The sequence below is a fragment of the Buceros rhinoceros genome, unplaced genomic scaffold (assembly GCF_000710305.1).
Source record: "Buceros rhinoceros silvestris isolate BGI_N320 unplaced genomic scaffold, ASM71030v1 scaffold19092, whole genome shotgun sequence".
NCBI classification, from domain to species: Eukaryota; Metazoa; Chordata; class Aves; order Bucerotiformes; family Bucerotidae; genus Buceros; species Buceros rhinoceros.
Window position 1 is genome coordinate 49,856 of NW_010399773.1, and position 16,738 is coordinate 66,593.

Here is a 16,738-nt window from a genome sequence, read left to right on the forward strand (position 1 = left end):
AAGAGGCTTTGTGTATTTTGTTTACGAAATGCTGCCCTCCTGATCTGTAAGCACGCTCGGCTGGTGGCATCATGTTTTGGCACTTCGGCAGATCTAGAAATTGCTCTCTCCTTAGATGAGTTGTTACCAATACTGAGTAAGCACCTAACACCACCCCGTAGGAAAATACATCATACAGGTGTCCTGTCTCTTACACAGTGGATGCGGATGCCGTTCTGCAGTAAATGATCATACCTGTTCAAAACATCTGTGTTTATCTTAATAAAGATAGACAATAAACAGATAGACAATAGATAGACAATAAAATTAGACAATTCATGGGATTTCAACCCAAATATAAATAGGGACACTTTAGAGTGTTGATGATCAGTAACTAGACTGCAAAATAACAGAAAAAATCGGAATATTGTTAGATAAAAATCTAGAATATATGCCGACGTCATGGCTTTGCCAAATGTGTGTGTGTCTTTTCTTGGTTGTGTCTCCGACTTCTCAGCCTTCCTAAGAAAACCCTACTGAGCAGAATGGATGTCGGGGCTCTCTGTGTGTCATATCCTGAAAGGAGATTTCAGGAAATGTAAGTTTTTAGCTAAAGGCAACATGAGTTTGTTCCAGCAGCCATCTCAAACCCAGAATCAAAATACCTGAGGGATGGCAGAAGCCGCTGTTACAACAAGGAGGGCTACAGAAATCAATTAAAACTCCTCACAGTTTCTCTTCCACACAGTTACTGTAGGTTGGGTTAGAATTTCTGTCACCCCAGTAGTGAAGAATACAAAGAATTCAATTATATCTCAGGCTTGTAGAGCTTTGCTTTCTATTCTGAAAAACAGAGGTTAGCGTGGCACGCGGCCTTACCCTTAATAAAGGCTATTTTTCAAATTTGAGAACTGGTATCCTCCAAACTCTCAGTTGCACCAGCCAGACTAGTTGCATTTTGGAGCAGCTGCAGAGTGATAAAATAAGCTGCCTTTGTAATAAAAAATGGGGTGAATCGCTTTAACTCAAGGCTTCTTCTGTAATGGCCCCAGAGACAGGCTGGTGAAAGGCTGTGCTTTGTGATACGCGGTTTTTAAAGACCTTCCCTTGCAGAGGACATCCTTACGTCTTCATACCCTGGGGAAAAAACACATATATTGTATTTTAAATATTGTTAATATGAAATTAATGACAATATTTAGAGCAGACCTGGTCTTCAGAAGTGACATCCACAGAGACACTTTGGTTTTGTTACCTTGAAGGAGACCATTTTTGCAGGGGACAAACCAACTCAATAGACAAGAATGCCAAGTGCTGAGTCCAGTTGCTTGATGTGTCTTGTCATTTCAAATTTATTATCAGAAAAATCAGTAAATTCACAGAGACAGAAACAGCAGGTGAAGACTGGGGGGGTTGGCAAGTTACCAGAAATGGAAAGTTGTTGAAAGTTCTGTATTTTATTGATAGCTAAAAGACAGAAAGCTGGCATGGGGACACGTGGAGGGAAATAAATAACGAGTATCCTTCTCTCCTTCGTGTCTGTGCCAAGACAAGGTGCAGGGGAAAGAGAGAGGGGGATGAAGGCGTTCCTCTGGCGTGGTCCCACTGCACCCCAGATTTCTCTAAACTTCACATTTTCGTATCTTCACCTTTGCCTTTCCTTTCTTGGAGTTAAGGACTCTTGAATAAAAGCCCTACTGGTGTGCGAGCTGGGGCTCCACGGGGGCTGCGGCAGAGACCCTCTCCCACAGCCTGGGCTCTGCTGGTCCCAGTGCTGTGCAAACCAATAATTAATTGTAACACCAAAGAGGTTCCAGTTCCTACGTCTTCGTTTAACACTGTTGTACAATTTTTGGTTTTACCAGATCTCTTTTTAATAAATTTTATTCTTAAACTTGGGATTTTGGAGAAGGAGCAGTTTTGGCAAGAGCACCCTGAGATTTTGGTAGCTTTATTCTCCCTTTCATCAGCAGACCCCTCGGTACAAGACTGCAGCAGTTTGTAACTGGGAGCGTCACGCACCACTGTGAGATCTGTCATGCTGCTGAACTCCTTCACCGACTACAGTTTAATGTTGACATTGTTTGTGGTGCTGAACTAGTAAATTCCGCATGAGAAACTCTGTTCTGGAGAGCACTGACCACTGCCTCGGCTGGGAGATGCCACCACAGTTATGATTTAGGGAACCACCCCGAGCTGTGCGGGTGAGCAGCTGCGGGCAGTGGGCAGGGAAACGTGGGTGCATTAACAGCAAAGAGCAAGGGACGAGTGGGAACTGGTGGAGAAGGCTGCTGGGGCAGGAGCGAGCCCAGGCAAGCAGTACCCTGCGGCCCTCTGTGCCCTTTTAAACAGAAAGACGGGAAAAATTCCTGGCTCGTGGGCAATTCCCTGTGTGCTTCTGGTTGCTGGTGGGTTTGGAGATGGGAAGGGGAGGTGGTGAGCTTGCTGGGGCAGTTGCTGCAGGTTTTATCCGAGAGTTGGAGGCTTGTAGGCTGGTTTTCTGCAGACACAGACTGAAACGACCCATTGTTTTCTCTCGCTGAGTTTTTCATAGTCTCTTGGGGGAAAAGAGGTTGGTTTAAGCTATTAAGTCTCTGGGACTGGGAGGACATCTGGGTCAATGAATGTAATCCCCTTACACCGCAGGCTGCTCCGCCGTGAAATCCCTTCCACAAACGCACAGCGTTCCCCCCTCGCAGGAGCTGCGTTCCTTCCACATGGGCTCTGACGAGGAGGCAGCAGGAGGACAGCCAGGCTGGAACGGTTCCAGAACTGCTCTGGACTCTCAGCACCTTTGCTAGCCATTTAGACCCGTTTGTTCACACAAACAGGGGCTGACTAATTACTCTGTTCCTTAATCATAACCTAGGAAACTTTCTAGGCAAATAATTAGCCTTTAGTAAAGCAGTAGCCAGGTTTGACTTACATACATGATTTTACCTGTCGATACCCTTTAGCAGCCCCTTCCTCCCATATTTTTCCGAATGCCACGGAGCTGGAGCAGCCATGCTTATCCTCCTTTAAAGGACATACCTTTAATCCTCAGTCCTGCTGTTCCCTCTGTCCTCCCTCCCCATGAATTTAGTGCTGGTTTGATGACTTTATGTGCAAACATATTTAAATTCCTCTGACCTGACTATCCCAAGCTGATTGGATTTTGCTTTAACTTTGCTCTGGCCATTTCCATTTCCAGTTTGTAATTCAGAACACCATCTTTCAAGCTTTTACTGAAGGTGAAGCAAAAAAAAAAAATCTTTTTAGGTGCATGCCTTTTTCCTCTACCCCGTGTTTGTGCACAGAGGTGCACGGTATCTCTCACAGTATCCATGGGGCTAGAGGGTGTTCTGCAGCAGGTTTGCTGTGCTTTCCTCTCCAAGGCACCTCCCAGCCGGGCTCTGGGCAGCTGCCCCTTCATCCCTGCCCTGCTGGGTTTCCAGACATCGTGGCTTTATGGCCAATTCCTTTTGCTCCTTGCAATTCTCCTCCTCGTGCTGTGCTGCCTCCCATTGGGTGGTTTCCCATCTTGTGTAGAGGTTTTCTCTGCAAGCTTTTTTCTGTCTGGGATCAGAAAAGGATTTCTAAATACTATTTGGTAAAAGGCAACGTTAAATTCCATGACACCTCCCTGCACCTCCTTGGCCCCGCTGTCTTTAGTAGTTTGTATTCCCCAAAGATTTCTTATTTGAGGATTAGGGCTGTAGCTACGAGTCTGTGGGTTCTGTTCTTCCTCTTTATCTAAACTCACACAGCTGCTGATTCTCCAGCAGCAGGTGATTTCCACACTCAGCTCTAGCATGTGCTCACCATCACTAACCAAACCCGATTTTAAAAGACCCATTATGTTTAATTTCTTCCCTTAACACTGTGGTACCGGTACCTGCACACCTTACCCAATGTGTCCCCCTCCCGCACCTCCGTGGCGTTACGGGCTGTTATACCAGGACCCGCAGGTGCCTTTATTTCTGGTTAAAAACTCCCTAGCTGCCTTTACCAGAAGCTGACTTCGCAGATAAGTAGAAGACTTTTCTCTGCCTTTCTGAACGGAATATTAAACCAGGCAGTTTGTTTGCTCTTACGTCTGTGCTCCACCCCATCGCCGGCACAGGACGCAGCACTCTTCTTATGCTGCTGTCTACCCTGCTCCAGCCCAGCTCCAGCTGCAGCCACTGCTCCGCATTGTGCAGAGATCTCCTGAGCTTCTCCCAACCTTCCCCCTTCTTTTCAAAGCCATCCAAGTCAGGGATGCAGCCTTGACCCCAGGGAACAGTTCTCACCGGTCCATGGGTGTACCAGCCCTTTTCCAAAAGCTGTTTCATGACTTCCACGGATTTGCTGTGAGTGGAGCACCTCTAAAATGACAGGACAGGGGCTTTTGGCCCCAGAGTTGCTTATCGCAAACCATTGCTTTGAAGTTCTGTTTTCCGTGGTGGCATTTCAAGGCCAGGCTGGACAGGGCTTGGTGAAACCTAGTCTGCCCATGGCAGGGGGTGGAACTAGCTGATCTTTAAGATCCCTTCGAACCCAAACCATCTTGTGATTCTGTGATCTCTGGCAGCATCGCCAAGCGTTCACCATAGGGTTGGGGTGTTTGTAAGGAGAGCCAATCATTAAAAGGCAGCAAAAGCTTCTTTTGTACATGCCATAGAAAAAATAAAACTGTCTTCTCTCATCAGCTTTTCCCAAAGCGTGCTGCTCTGTTTGGGCTGAATCTGTTTTCCCAGAGGAGTCTGGTTCCCAGAGGAGCTCAGCTCTGCCTCAGTTACTGCAGAAGCCCTATTTGAGCATCTCTGGAGCCTTGTGGCACAGGACAGATGCCCACCACAAGCTTTGACCTTCTCACTTAAAAGTCCACCAGGTGTTGGAAGTTGATGGTGAGGATTTGCCCCGTGATCCCAGTTGGGGCAATGTGGACAAAGACAAACACAGGCCAGCAGGTAATGCTGAGTGTTTTGGGGCATTAGTACGTTCAGACCTTGACAGAAATTGCCTTTCTTCCACGTGTGTTTAGCAGCCAGTGATGCTCTGCCACTGTCCCTGTGCCCGAGGCTCTGGTTTCAGTGAGGATCCTGCACGCAGTGATTCAGACAGCACCAAGTCTGAGAAGGGCATACCAGGAGGTGGTATGAACACCTCACTTGTCCTCTTGTTTATGAAACAAATCTAAGAAGTGCTGCTCAAGGAGAATTGTCCCCTGAAATCACAGAATATCACCTTTTTTCCATTACATTTTCTTGTGTTTTTTTTTCCACAACCACCCTTGAAAACTTGAGCAGTCCTGATCTGGTAGGATTGGAGTCCCAGCGAAATGCAGTACAGATGCTACTACTCTCCCCTACGCACCCCTGCCTCCCGGTTTACTAAGAAGTCATTAATATATTTTAATTTTAATGAACCAACCTAGCATGCTTATAGGAAAACAAGCTGGCTTTGTTTTCTCTCTATAGACCTGCACAATTTCATGATTAAAGATTCACAAAGAGTTTTAGAACTTGAAACTAGAAATATATCCATCTCCCCAATTCCTTGATCTAATAACGTCTTTAAGAAATGAGATTCTTGAAGAATAACGCATGACATTACAGCCTTCGCTTCCAGCCTCCATGATGCTACAGTTCTGAGACTTTATGCTACCTTAAGCACCTGAAATCAAGTCTAGATCCAAAGCTTCCAAAAGAAGCACAACCCTCAGAAAACCCCTCCTGGTTTGGGTTTGGTAGTCTGCCTGTTGATGAAATGTTGTACTACTGAGTGCGTTAATTTATCTGACTGTTGCACAGAGTGCTGTTATTCTGTGGCATGAGGAACCTTTTTCTTTACAGGGAGCCATAGCAACAAGAAGAACTCCTAAATCCACAGGAGAAAGACCCTGTTATTTTAGGGTAGCCAGAAAGATAACTTTTGTCAGCGATGCCCAATGCATTTGAAGTGAAGCTGATAATTATATATGAAAAGCAGGATGTAGTTTCACAGAACATAAAGATTTGGAAGACATTGAAGACCACTAAATCAAACTATTATAAAACTCATCAAACAGTCATTAAAAATACAAAACATTGAATTCTTGACAATTCTTTATTTTTTCTGCATCTCTTATTTTAATGCCATTTCTTTTCCGAGTGTCTTGTTTTAGCACAGGGCTCTGGGGCTGGGGAAGTTCCCACCAGCCCAGCAGTGCTGCTGCGCCGCCAGCAATGCCCTGGCAGGGTCGTGCAGCGAGACACCAGCCAGGACCTTCACTGCCTCTCTCCTGAGAAAGCAGAATTGGTGTCTTAAGCAGATGGATTCAAACAAACCCCACAAATTCACCACTCTGGCTATTGCACACTGTCGTCAGCCATGTCAGTGTGGCAAGGTCCATGGGTTTTAAAAACCAGAAGTTGCTGATATTGATTTAGTTCATCAGCCTTCACTGCACAATCATTGGTTCTGTAGCTTTCTGTAGTTTTGCTTTACATCAGTTAAATATACTGAGAAAACCCCTGTTTGTGCCGCAGTCTGTTAAGCAGAAACCTTCTTCCGAAACACAACGTAAACCCTGGAAGAATCATCTACCATCATTTATGTCCTTCCCTGACTTTGTGTCAGGCCAGCTCCTGCTGTCCTGCAGCCCAGCACCTTGGCAGGGTGCTCAAGCTGCTCGTCCCCTGGGGTACTCCCAGCCGGAACAGGATGGACCCTCATCTCCACCATTCCTTTCCCACTGCCATTGTGGGAACTAGTGAGGGACATCTAGGGACTGACAGAGAGACCCATCTGTCCAGAGCTCTCCCGCTCTGCACTGCCACAGACATAACCTACCCCTACACAGGGGTAGGCAGCCTTGATACTGACCTCAACTCTTTTTTATGTTACAGAGTGCGCAAGTGCCAACCTTCATGGATTTTAAATTCCAAATAAATTGTAGAGTTGGGGTAATACAGTTCAAATTTCATTTTTTTTCAAAAACCTGATTTCTCAGCAGCACTGATGTATTTGCCAAGGTGTCAAATAATTATCTTTAAGACTGGAAACATTCGTCTGTACTTGCAGAGGTCTTAGTGTCAGTAGTCTGGTAAAGAAACTTCTCAACGTTTTTCTTGTGATAGTATTCATCTGTTATTTCACTTAGAATCATTTTTGTATCGCATTAACGTGAAAAGTAGTTGTAGGGGGGAAAAAAATGCAAAATTGGACGAGAGTGGAGAGTGTGCGCAGCTATTACCTGCACATCCATTGTTGTCAACTCGCTCATGGTTTTTTTTCATTAGTTTCTTGTTATATTCAAGATATGGTCAATGATCTTTTGAGCTTGGTAATTTCGTTAAATCTTTTTTATTAAGAGTATTGAATTGCTGCGTTGGGATGGTGCCTTGCTTCGGTGCGAGGCTGATGGGCACTGGTACTTCATTTTGCATAGCACCATTCAAAGCTAATAAAAAGGCAGAGAATAATGGCTTTTAAAGTAAAATTCTAATGAAAAGCCACAGGTGATTGTTTCATTAGGATGAATGCTAGAGAATCACGCTCTTAACCTTTCCTGTCGGTATTGGTTGCCCCAGGTGAAGTAAACATCCTCAAAAAATGTGTTTGATGGTTTTGAGAAATGTTTTCCTCTGGCAAGTCTCCAATAATTAAAACTATGAGCATTGTGAAAAGTTCATTAAAGCACAAAACTATTACCTTAAAACTTCGTTCAAACTGTTGCCTTGGCCTATATCATCACGGGAAATTTATCTTCTACAAAGTGAGCAAAACCCCCTCCTCTAGCCCGGTTTCAGTAGCTCCCAGGAGAAAAGGTTTTGAGCTGGTGAACCCCTAGGGTGGCTTGGCCAAGGTGGCAAGCAAAAAGACTTTCATACTTGGAGTGTGATGGTCCCACTGTGGTATACTGGTGACGTAGGAGTGATGCAGCTGGGAAAAGGATGACACTGCTCTATGGTTCAAGGACACAGGTGTCTGGTCAACCCGTTTGTCCCAGGCCTGCAAAGGCCAGCCCAATCTTTAAATGAAATTGTGGTGTCTGTTGCATGACTGTTTGCTGTCTCATTCTGTATTTGTCTTCCATGTGTGATTAACTCCCAAATGTTCTCTTTTTTTTTTTTTTTCCTTTTCCCTTTTTGTAGAAATTATTGAGCCTACTACCTCTAGTCCTGTCTCAAGCCCAGGTCAGTATCCACATACCTTCACGAAGTATGTTTGGGTACTTTTTGGCAGGGACTCATGACTGATGCATTGCCATATCAATAACTGGAAGGGATTTCGGGCAGCTTTGTTGTGGTAGTGCTGGACTGTCTCCCTCCTGTCTTTGTGCATTCATTGGTTTGTCTTCCCTCCAGGCTTCATATGTTGTCCTCTTCTTAACTCTCCTCTTCTGAGAAAACCCCTCCCCGCATCTCTGTTCTTCTCCCTTTCATTCTCTGTCCCAGGGGGATGCAGTGGATGTGCACAGGGCGATGCAGCTGCGCGGAGCCATTGCTGTGTTTTCTCTTTGTGATAACCTGATTCTTCTCTTGTTGCTGCAAACATGAACGTTGGTTTGAGGTTTACAACTTTCTTCCTGTCTCATCACTGAATGACTCGTAGGATGGATCTAAGACCTCATTGTGAGGTCCTCCTCTCTTTGGGGTGCCAGAAGGTGTTCCTGGGGAGCTGAAAAGCCTGCCCTTATTCTTGACCTGACCGTTCATGGTGGCTCCCCATTTTCTTGTGGGTTTCTCGTTTGCTGCTCCTCAGCAGAACACCCTCAGAGGAGCTGGTCAGCCCGGCTCAGACTATTGAGCAGGGGCTGCTCTGCCCAGAGCTTGTTAAAAGATGGCTTCAGGCCAGCCTGCTACAATATTCCCAACTACTTCCCGAAGGGTCTGGAGGCTGTAAGTCATGAGTCCAATGTACCGTGCACTAGCTTCCATAGCTCTGCATTAAACTCTGTCCCTGGGATGCAGTGACAGTGTCAGATCCAAAAGGTTGATATTATTTCCATGTGCAGAGTATGGCAAGGTGTGCAATGCTCGTGTCTCCTCCAAGGAGGAGTCTGGGAAGTGTTCTCAGGATCATCCGGGAGACAAACACAAGCAGTATTGCCCTCTGGCAAAACCCGAAGTACACTTTTATTTCTGAATTAAGATAAAAAGATTAGAAAGGCTGCACCGGAAGGCCATTGCCATGAGGTGATCTACTCCCCAGTTAAAAATGCAGATTAAATAAAGGGTTGCAAAAGAAAAATGAGGCAGCAAACTGATCCACCCACCTTAAACCTTACAGGAGTAGAATGACAAGTGTATAAATCTTCGATGTTTTTAATTAAAGGGCTTAGGAAGGGCAATCTCTGGTGTCCTCTGCGGAGCTGCTCGCTGTGCTCGGGCACTGCCTCTCTGCCTCCCCGTGTGCCCTTCAGCAGCGAGGTTTCCTGAGCACTTTGTCTTCTTTATGTGCAGAGGATCTACCGTGTCTGCAGTGTGCCTCTCTGCCTCCCCGTGTGCCCTTCAGCAGCGAGGTTTCCTGAGCACTTTGTCTTCTTTATGTGCAGAGGATCTACCGTGTCTGCAGTGCAAAGCCGTTCTCGAAGGTGACTGAGCGATTTGTGTGTGACCACCGCTCATCACAAAACACAGCAGCAGCAGGAGTAGGAGGAGAGGGATGGACTTAACCTGCGAAAAGCTGATAGTGTTTGTAATAAAAGTTCCTATGCTTGTGATTTTTCACAGTTGCTTTGGTCTACCAGGCTGTGGAAAATAAGCTAAGAAATTATTTTCATAGCTAACAGAACCTGAGAAGAAGAAAGGAGTGGCGGATACGGCAGTCATGCAAAGTGGTGATAGGAGAACATCAGCCTCTGTGTGGTTTAATGCTGCCTTTTGTGATTGGTTGAAAAGTCCCCTTAGCCTGATGCTATTCCCAGGTCTGCTCAAGGAACAATGGTTTATGCTCTACAGTTACAGCTGGAATGGCCTCCAGTAATATTCTGGTTTTCAATCGCCATAGGTAAGAACTGCAACATGGGAGCTCGGACTTCCCTCTTTCAAAAATTGATATTCAAGTCATACAGCTTTGGGATGTGTTTGAATTCTTGCTGTCTATAGACATTTATGGCAAATGAGCAAAATTGTATGTATTTTGGGGGAGAAGGATGGAGATGGGGGAATGGAAATGAACGGCATCTTTTTACAATGATTCCTGCCTTAATTCTGAGAGACAGTGTTAGACAGAGAGGGCTTTCTCCAAAGTACGGTCTGAAACTGCAGTGTGAAAACCTTTGAGCGCCACCGAGGGGAACCACCGAATAAGCTAGAGCTGCACTAGACAGGGAACTACTTGAGTTAATTCAACTTCAAATGACGGAGGAAAGAACTCTGAGGTCAGTTTGCAGATGAAAAACAACATCTGTTCCCCTGAAAGGCAACGGGAAGGGGTTTTTTTTTAGAGAAAAGCTCCCAAAATGGATAAAAATTCAGGATTGAGTCCTTCATCCAGGAGATCCATGCTGGTCTCAGCAGTGGCATAGCCACTGAAATGTTCTGTTTGCCTCGTGGAATTGAAGTGGTAGTCTCTCTCCATTTCTCCTCTGAGGCAGGTAAATAGCCAGGTAACACCGTCGCTGCTGCCATGCAGTGACACAGCAGCAGGGGCCACTAAAGAGTGACCGAGCGGCAGAGATGGAGTGAGTCCCTCCTGTGCTGCAGAGAAGCCAGGAGGCTGGAGTGAGTGATTGTAGCAGAAAACCCAGTTTATGTGTCTGCAGCGTCTTATGACTGTAAAATAAGATGTGTGACTTTGTTTAAAGCCAGCCCAGGAGGTTTTAGCCAGCAGTGTCCATCGGCTCTCCGTCCGTCTGCCCCACTCTCCCACCTGCAGTCACAGGAGTGCAAAGTGAGGAGAATCCTGTAGAAACTCATCTTCCCTCATGTCTTGCAACACTCAGAATACAGAGCACTAGCCTCCTCCTCACTTAACCTGGGCTTTGCACCTCGTTGGTCAATCAATCACTGCTGTCAGTCACAACTTCACCCCATTGCAGCTTTGATGGATGTTTTCCCTGGAGGAGGTTTTGCTGCCGGAAGGAGACGGATTCTTCTCCAGTGCTTCAATGTTGAGCTAAGGGTTTTGAAAATGAACCAAAACTAGGTCAGGATTTAACTGCAGGTAGATGAGGGAGAACTGCAGGTCAAGGACCTCCCACAAGTCGAGGTAAATGACTGGCAGGATGTTCAACGCTAGCGTCACTGGTGGAGTTTTCCAGGATCTCTCTTAAAGCTTAAACTAGGAAGTTACTTTTTGTAGGAAGTGAAGAATCTGTAGTAATCGTGAAGATTTTGAAAACACCTTCTGCAGAGATTTTAGTGCAGCTCCGAACACACAGTAATTATCCTAATCTCAAAACGCCTTTGAAAATCCTTTTTATTGTTGTGAGTGTGTTGAGGATATGGATTTCTGTAGATTTTTGTATATGGAGGGAGTAGTTCACAGGAAAATGTCATTGACATCTTCAGATGCTTAAGCTGGGGTTGCTACTGCCTCTGACTCCTACAGGTTACCTATCACCAATCTATGTCCTCTGTGTTGCTTCAGCACCAATTAGCCAAAGAATATCATTAATAACTTCCACCTAAACAGGTGAAGTCCTGCCCTGATGGTGAGGTTCCAACATTTCCTTCTCCTCCCACAGTGCAATTGGTACATACACAAGGCCTTTCATCTCACCAGTATTTCCTCTCATATTCAGCATAATTAATTAAACTATTTTGACCTTCTGTCGCTAAAAATTATTTCTGAGATGCACGTGCAAAATCTCAGCACAGAAGCTTTCTGACATTTTCTAGGTGATGGTAAGACATGCGACAACATCCCCATAGTGATTTCAATGATTACCTATAAAAAACATCTTGAACTAAAAAACAAAACCCCAAATCCTTAAGTATTCCTTACAGTTCCAGACGACATGAGACAAACCATTTAAAATATTTATAACTCATGCAAACCCTGTGTTTGAGAGCAGCAGTGATACCCTTGTGCATTTCTCCGCTGGAGCCCCTTTTTACATTCGGGAGTTTGCTCTCTCAATTTTAAGTGAAAATGCTTAAAGCATGTAGAAATAGCTGCAAAAGTTAAAAAATTGGGGCCACAGTTGGTGTCTATTTTGTCAGTCATGGCCAGGAGCTGTAGTTAGTTACAAATCCTTCATCCTTTAGCACAATTAGTTCACAGGTGGTGTCTGGAAAAGCCTTTGAAGATGCTGCTGAATTCTTAACGCTGACTAAACAAGTAACGGTGACACGTCAGAGAGAATAATTGAGGAATCTCCTTTAATTAATGATTTCACACGTTATGAGCCACTTTTATAGAAACTGGAGTTGGAGAGAGAAGGATTTTAACTTATTTAATTTTCTCAGGAACAAAAGCATATGTTTAAATGAGCGCTCCGGGCAGGTTGGACAACAGCTTGAGCTTCAGTTCTCCCCGAGCTGCCTTTCTGCACAGTCAATAAGCCACAATACCAAACAGCACCTCATTTCAAGCAGCCTCTATCTGCTTCTCAGGAAACATGTCAAACCCAACCCCCCATTTTTTCTCTTCTTCTGCAGCTGCAATTCCCACTTGAATCAATAAATTATTTGTGTGAGGAGAATCTGCAGGGTTGCACTCTGAATCTCACAAGTTGTGACATTCTTTCTTGACGTTAGTTTTGTCTTTACATGATGAAAACTCCATGGGCCTTGAGCCAGAGGGTTTTGAATGTGGGCAGGAGGCACACTGATACAGCAAATACTGGAGCAGAGATGAGCCCTGAGGCACCAGAGGATGAACCAGCCTGAGGAAGAGCCGGTCGTTTGTCAGCCAACGCTTGAACTGTTTTGTTTCTTTTCCCAGTTTGTGGAATTTCTTCCCAAAAAGCAATCAGGTATGAAAGGATGCTCAAGGTTCAGGATACCAGATCCTGGATCATTGCAAGTTGAACTTCTAAATCACATTAGAAGCAGATGTCTGTGTTCGAAGAGCTTTTGACTCTTGGTGGCTGCTCCACTGCCTCCCCAGTGATCCCACCCTGGGAAGGAGGGAAGAGTCTCCTGGACCGCCCTCCCTCTCCTTCACCTGATGGTTGAATGACCCTCCAGCACCCAGTAGAAGAACACTAACGGTTCCTTTGTCCCATTTTGCAAATATAAAAGCATACTTAAGGTTCCCAAGACCTGCCCTGAGTAGACTGGCACCAAACAGGCAGACAGTCTCTAAAGAAAAAAAGATCGATACGTTAATACAGTAATAGTTACTTATTTTAAAGTTTTGCATTCGAAAAGTATTATGGACATTTCTGGTGTGTTCAGAACTCCAGGCAGATGTGAAATTCCAGCATAGTTCTCTCTGCTGGAAAAAATGAGTGTATATATTCACCCAGCATTAGGCATCTGCACACCTTACCCAATGTGTGACATGTTCCTGCAGGAACCGGCGGCAGAGCAGGGCAGGTTCTTACACCAGCGATGCTTAGAACTACAGACCAGCTGCACTGCGGGAAATAAACACCTTTAAAGTATTATTGTCATCAGACAAGCAAACTTCACATTTTTAAATCACTCTGTGAAAGCTGCATCCTCAAAGTAAAATCTGTGGAATTAGGTAAATGTTCCCGTTCCAGTAAAACGCACGTTTCAGATGACTCGCAGTGTGCGATCAGCGATGTTCTGTGATAGTTACAGACTGCATCATTTTGGAAGGCTGTCTGAACACAGTAAATCACAGCTGTATTATTCACCACTTGCTGAATAGGTGCATCGTTTAATATCAAAACAGCTACTTTCTATCAGCAGAAAATTAGGATTAGAAATAGGGTATTTTCAGGCCATTGATTCCCACTCTCTAAACCAGTATGTGAAATGCAAGAGTATTTTTTCCTGATACTGTATTGCCTACATGCCTTCTGCCATGGGGGATTTCAGCATTAACATGGTTTTCCACAATACGAGAAGCCCACTTAGGAAGAGAAGCTGCTCTGATCTCACCATTGCGTCGAACTACCGAAACGCAGGTTTTCACACAGAAATGAGAACGCCTCAATAGTTCAGCATGTGATTCCTAGATCAGTGTGCTGACCAGTGTGCTGGTTTAACCAGGAAGAGCTCTTGAGGAGTGTCGGGAAAGCAGTGCAGGGGCATCTGTCAGGTAATTGCTGTAGTCTATGAAGAGGGCAGAGGATGAGGAAGGCGGACAGAGAGGCTCAGCTAACCGGCTGTTGCTGCTTTGGTATTGACCCTTTCTCCTGCATGAGTGTTTTGGTGCCCAGTGATGAGTTTGCTTGGTAGCCTGAGCCTGAGGCTCGGCCACATTTCTGGGGGATGCCCACTGCTGTGTGTAATTTCTCAGCTCCAAGGGATCAGTGTCGTTGGTTTATTGTTGTCCTAATTCATTTATGTTCTTGTAAAGGGCACCAGCATTTGAGGTATTTTGGTGTGCGCTGTGTAGGAACTGCAGCAGGGGAGCCAGCACGCCTCTGAGACACTGAGAAAGGTCTTTCCAGCACAGCACAAACTTCCCGCAGTTAGTGGATTTTCTAAAAATAGATATTGTTCATTGCAGCTCTGGCATCTGTTAATTAACTCTTAATATAAACAAAATGCATGAGCATCTCAGTCCATGACCTCGAGGCTTCTGCCCAGCTCAGTCACACGGTGGTACCTGAGGCTGTGGAGGTGGGGATGGGCTCCCCAGGATGGTGCAGAGGTGCACGGACTGGAAATGGCTGCTCTGAAGGCAGCCTGCGGGTAGTGACCTATATATCTAAACTTCGTTCTTCAACTACAGACATGATTTAGGCCTGTGCTCCCAAAGCATGCCGGGAAACCAGATGTTTGTGTATCTAGCTCGTAACACTGTGCTAATCTGCAGCGCGACCCATGCCGTGCATTCCCGTGCTCTTGCAGCGGTGTAGCATGTTGTACGTGCAGGCAGCAGTGCTAGCCTGCAGCCCTGCCCCAGTTCGGAACAGGCAAGAAAAATGATGCGCAGGGCAGACCTCCCAGCCCACAACACTGCAAGACAGGGTGAAGCTGCTCTAAAAGACCGAGAGAAGCAAAGCAGCAGATTCCAGAATGTGATTCATTAGCAGAAAGAGAGCAGTCTTTGTTTTTATTTATCACAGAAGGGTATGTTTTATATGAAGGTTTTATCAGCCGGAATTGGCTGACTACAGTAATTCTTACAGGAATAAATATGCATATATCCATCTCGATGAGATGGGTAGCCATGTGCAGAAATTTAAAATGTATATATGACTGCGTATCTACAACTTCAGGGAGGGTCCCAACTCCGTGCAGAATATAAAAGAGCCTCCAGCTACAGCTGGCTGGAAAGCAGCTGACAAACTGGGGCTGTTGAGGGAGGGAAGGCTTGGGGGAACAGGGGACTTGTCAGAAAATGCCTCTTTGAGATCTCCATGAATATGACAGTTTTAAAGAAATTCAAATAAAAGCCTGTTGAGTTTTGAGTGGAAAAAAAATACTGGCTTCCTTCCAGGCTACCCATCTCATTCCAGGCAACTCTTCTTTTTTTTTTTTTTTTTTTTTTTTTTTTTTTTTTTGTCTTCTCACTGTCTGAATTTCTTACCAAATGGAAATTTCAGTTTCTTGCCAGCTGCATCTAGAGTATCTGCACCATGGACATTTTGATGTGGTTGCCAGCAATATCCCTAGCTAGGGATGAAAAACAGAGATAATACAGGATCAGCCATTTCCTTATTCTGAACCTGATGTTTAAAGGCGCGTCTTTATCTTCTCTTTATTATATGCCAGTTGCAAGTCTACCAAACTGGTTTTTAAATTGGTTTTGTTCCCTTAAACTTCTCAGATGAGCTCTTAAGTGTGCTATCAGGCAACCCAAGAAAGACTACGTGATGTGTTTCTTCCAATAATCTCTTCTGGGTTAGAGAAAATAAAACAAAAAACAGTGGGTAAAAACATGGTAGATGGGCCTTGGGTTTAGCCTGTGTTTGTGCAGGACGCTGCCGTTACTGGAGACAGACCTTCCACAGAACAGGAGTTGTACCTTCTGAAGGCACAACTGGAGCAGTGAGGGCAACCTAGCAGCTCCTGAGCATTCAGGGTGGCTTAAAGGGACTTTGGCTATGAGCAGACAGAGAGGTCGTTCGCTTGTGGAGTTGAGAGTGATGAATAGAACAACAAGGGTTTGCTCAGAGCTGGACCAGAGCTCCCAGTCCAGGCTATAGATTTCTGTTATAGACTCAGGTCACTTGCACAGTGTCCTGCCGCACCATGACCTTTCCTTTCCTCCAGGTCCAGCTGCTAACGAGAATTTATGACCTGAATATCAAAATTTTTAAATAAACCATCACTTGTCGAGGATATAGGGCAATCCTCAATGGACCAGAGGTTTGTTTCGCCAGGAAGCAAGTCTGCATATGAACCTCACACCTATTTAGGACATGCTATATATGCGGAAGGAAAGACCTTAAGAGCCTCATTTTCCATATGCTATTTCATTAATGCAGTGAGGTTTACTTGGAAAATTCACATTGCCATTGTTCCTGTGCTTTGGCACCTGTTCCCATACATGATTTTCATTAAGTCCGGATTTTAACTATAAGCCCCTGCATTTTATGGTGCCTTGAAAAACTGAGGAGGCATCTGGTTAAAATGTTTCATTAAGATTTGTTTTGCATTTGTTTTGCAAAATATTTTACCCTTTTTCAGCTGCTGAGTCAGACGTTTCCATAAGACAAAGCCGCTGGCATCAGGCAGCAGAAGACTAACACAAGGGATGAGTGGCAGCTCGT

At 45.0% G+C, this 16,738-nt stretch overlaps 1 protein-coding gene across 1 annotated transcript in view; it reads left to right on the top strand.

Moving 5' to 3' along the window:
* Positions 1-16,738, top strand: part of NEGR1 (neuronal growth regulator 1) — a gene marked incomplete at its 5' end in the record, with an annotated part of 85,066 nt that overhangs the window by 46,191 nt on the left and 22,137 nt on the right. Inside the window, one exon of the mRNA XM_010131620.1 lies at positions 8,082-8,123. Within this exon, the coding sequence (XP_010129922.1) occupies positions 8,082-8,123 (42 nt within the window). The remainder of the gene's footprint in view (positions 1-8,081; positions 8,124-16,738) is intronic.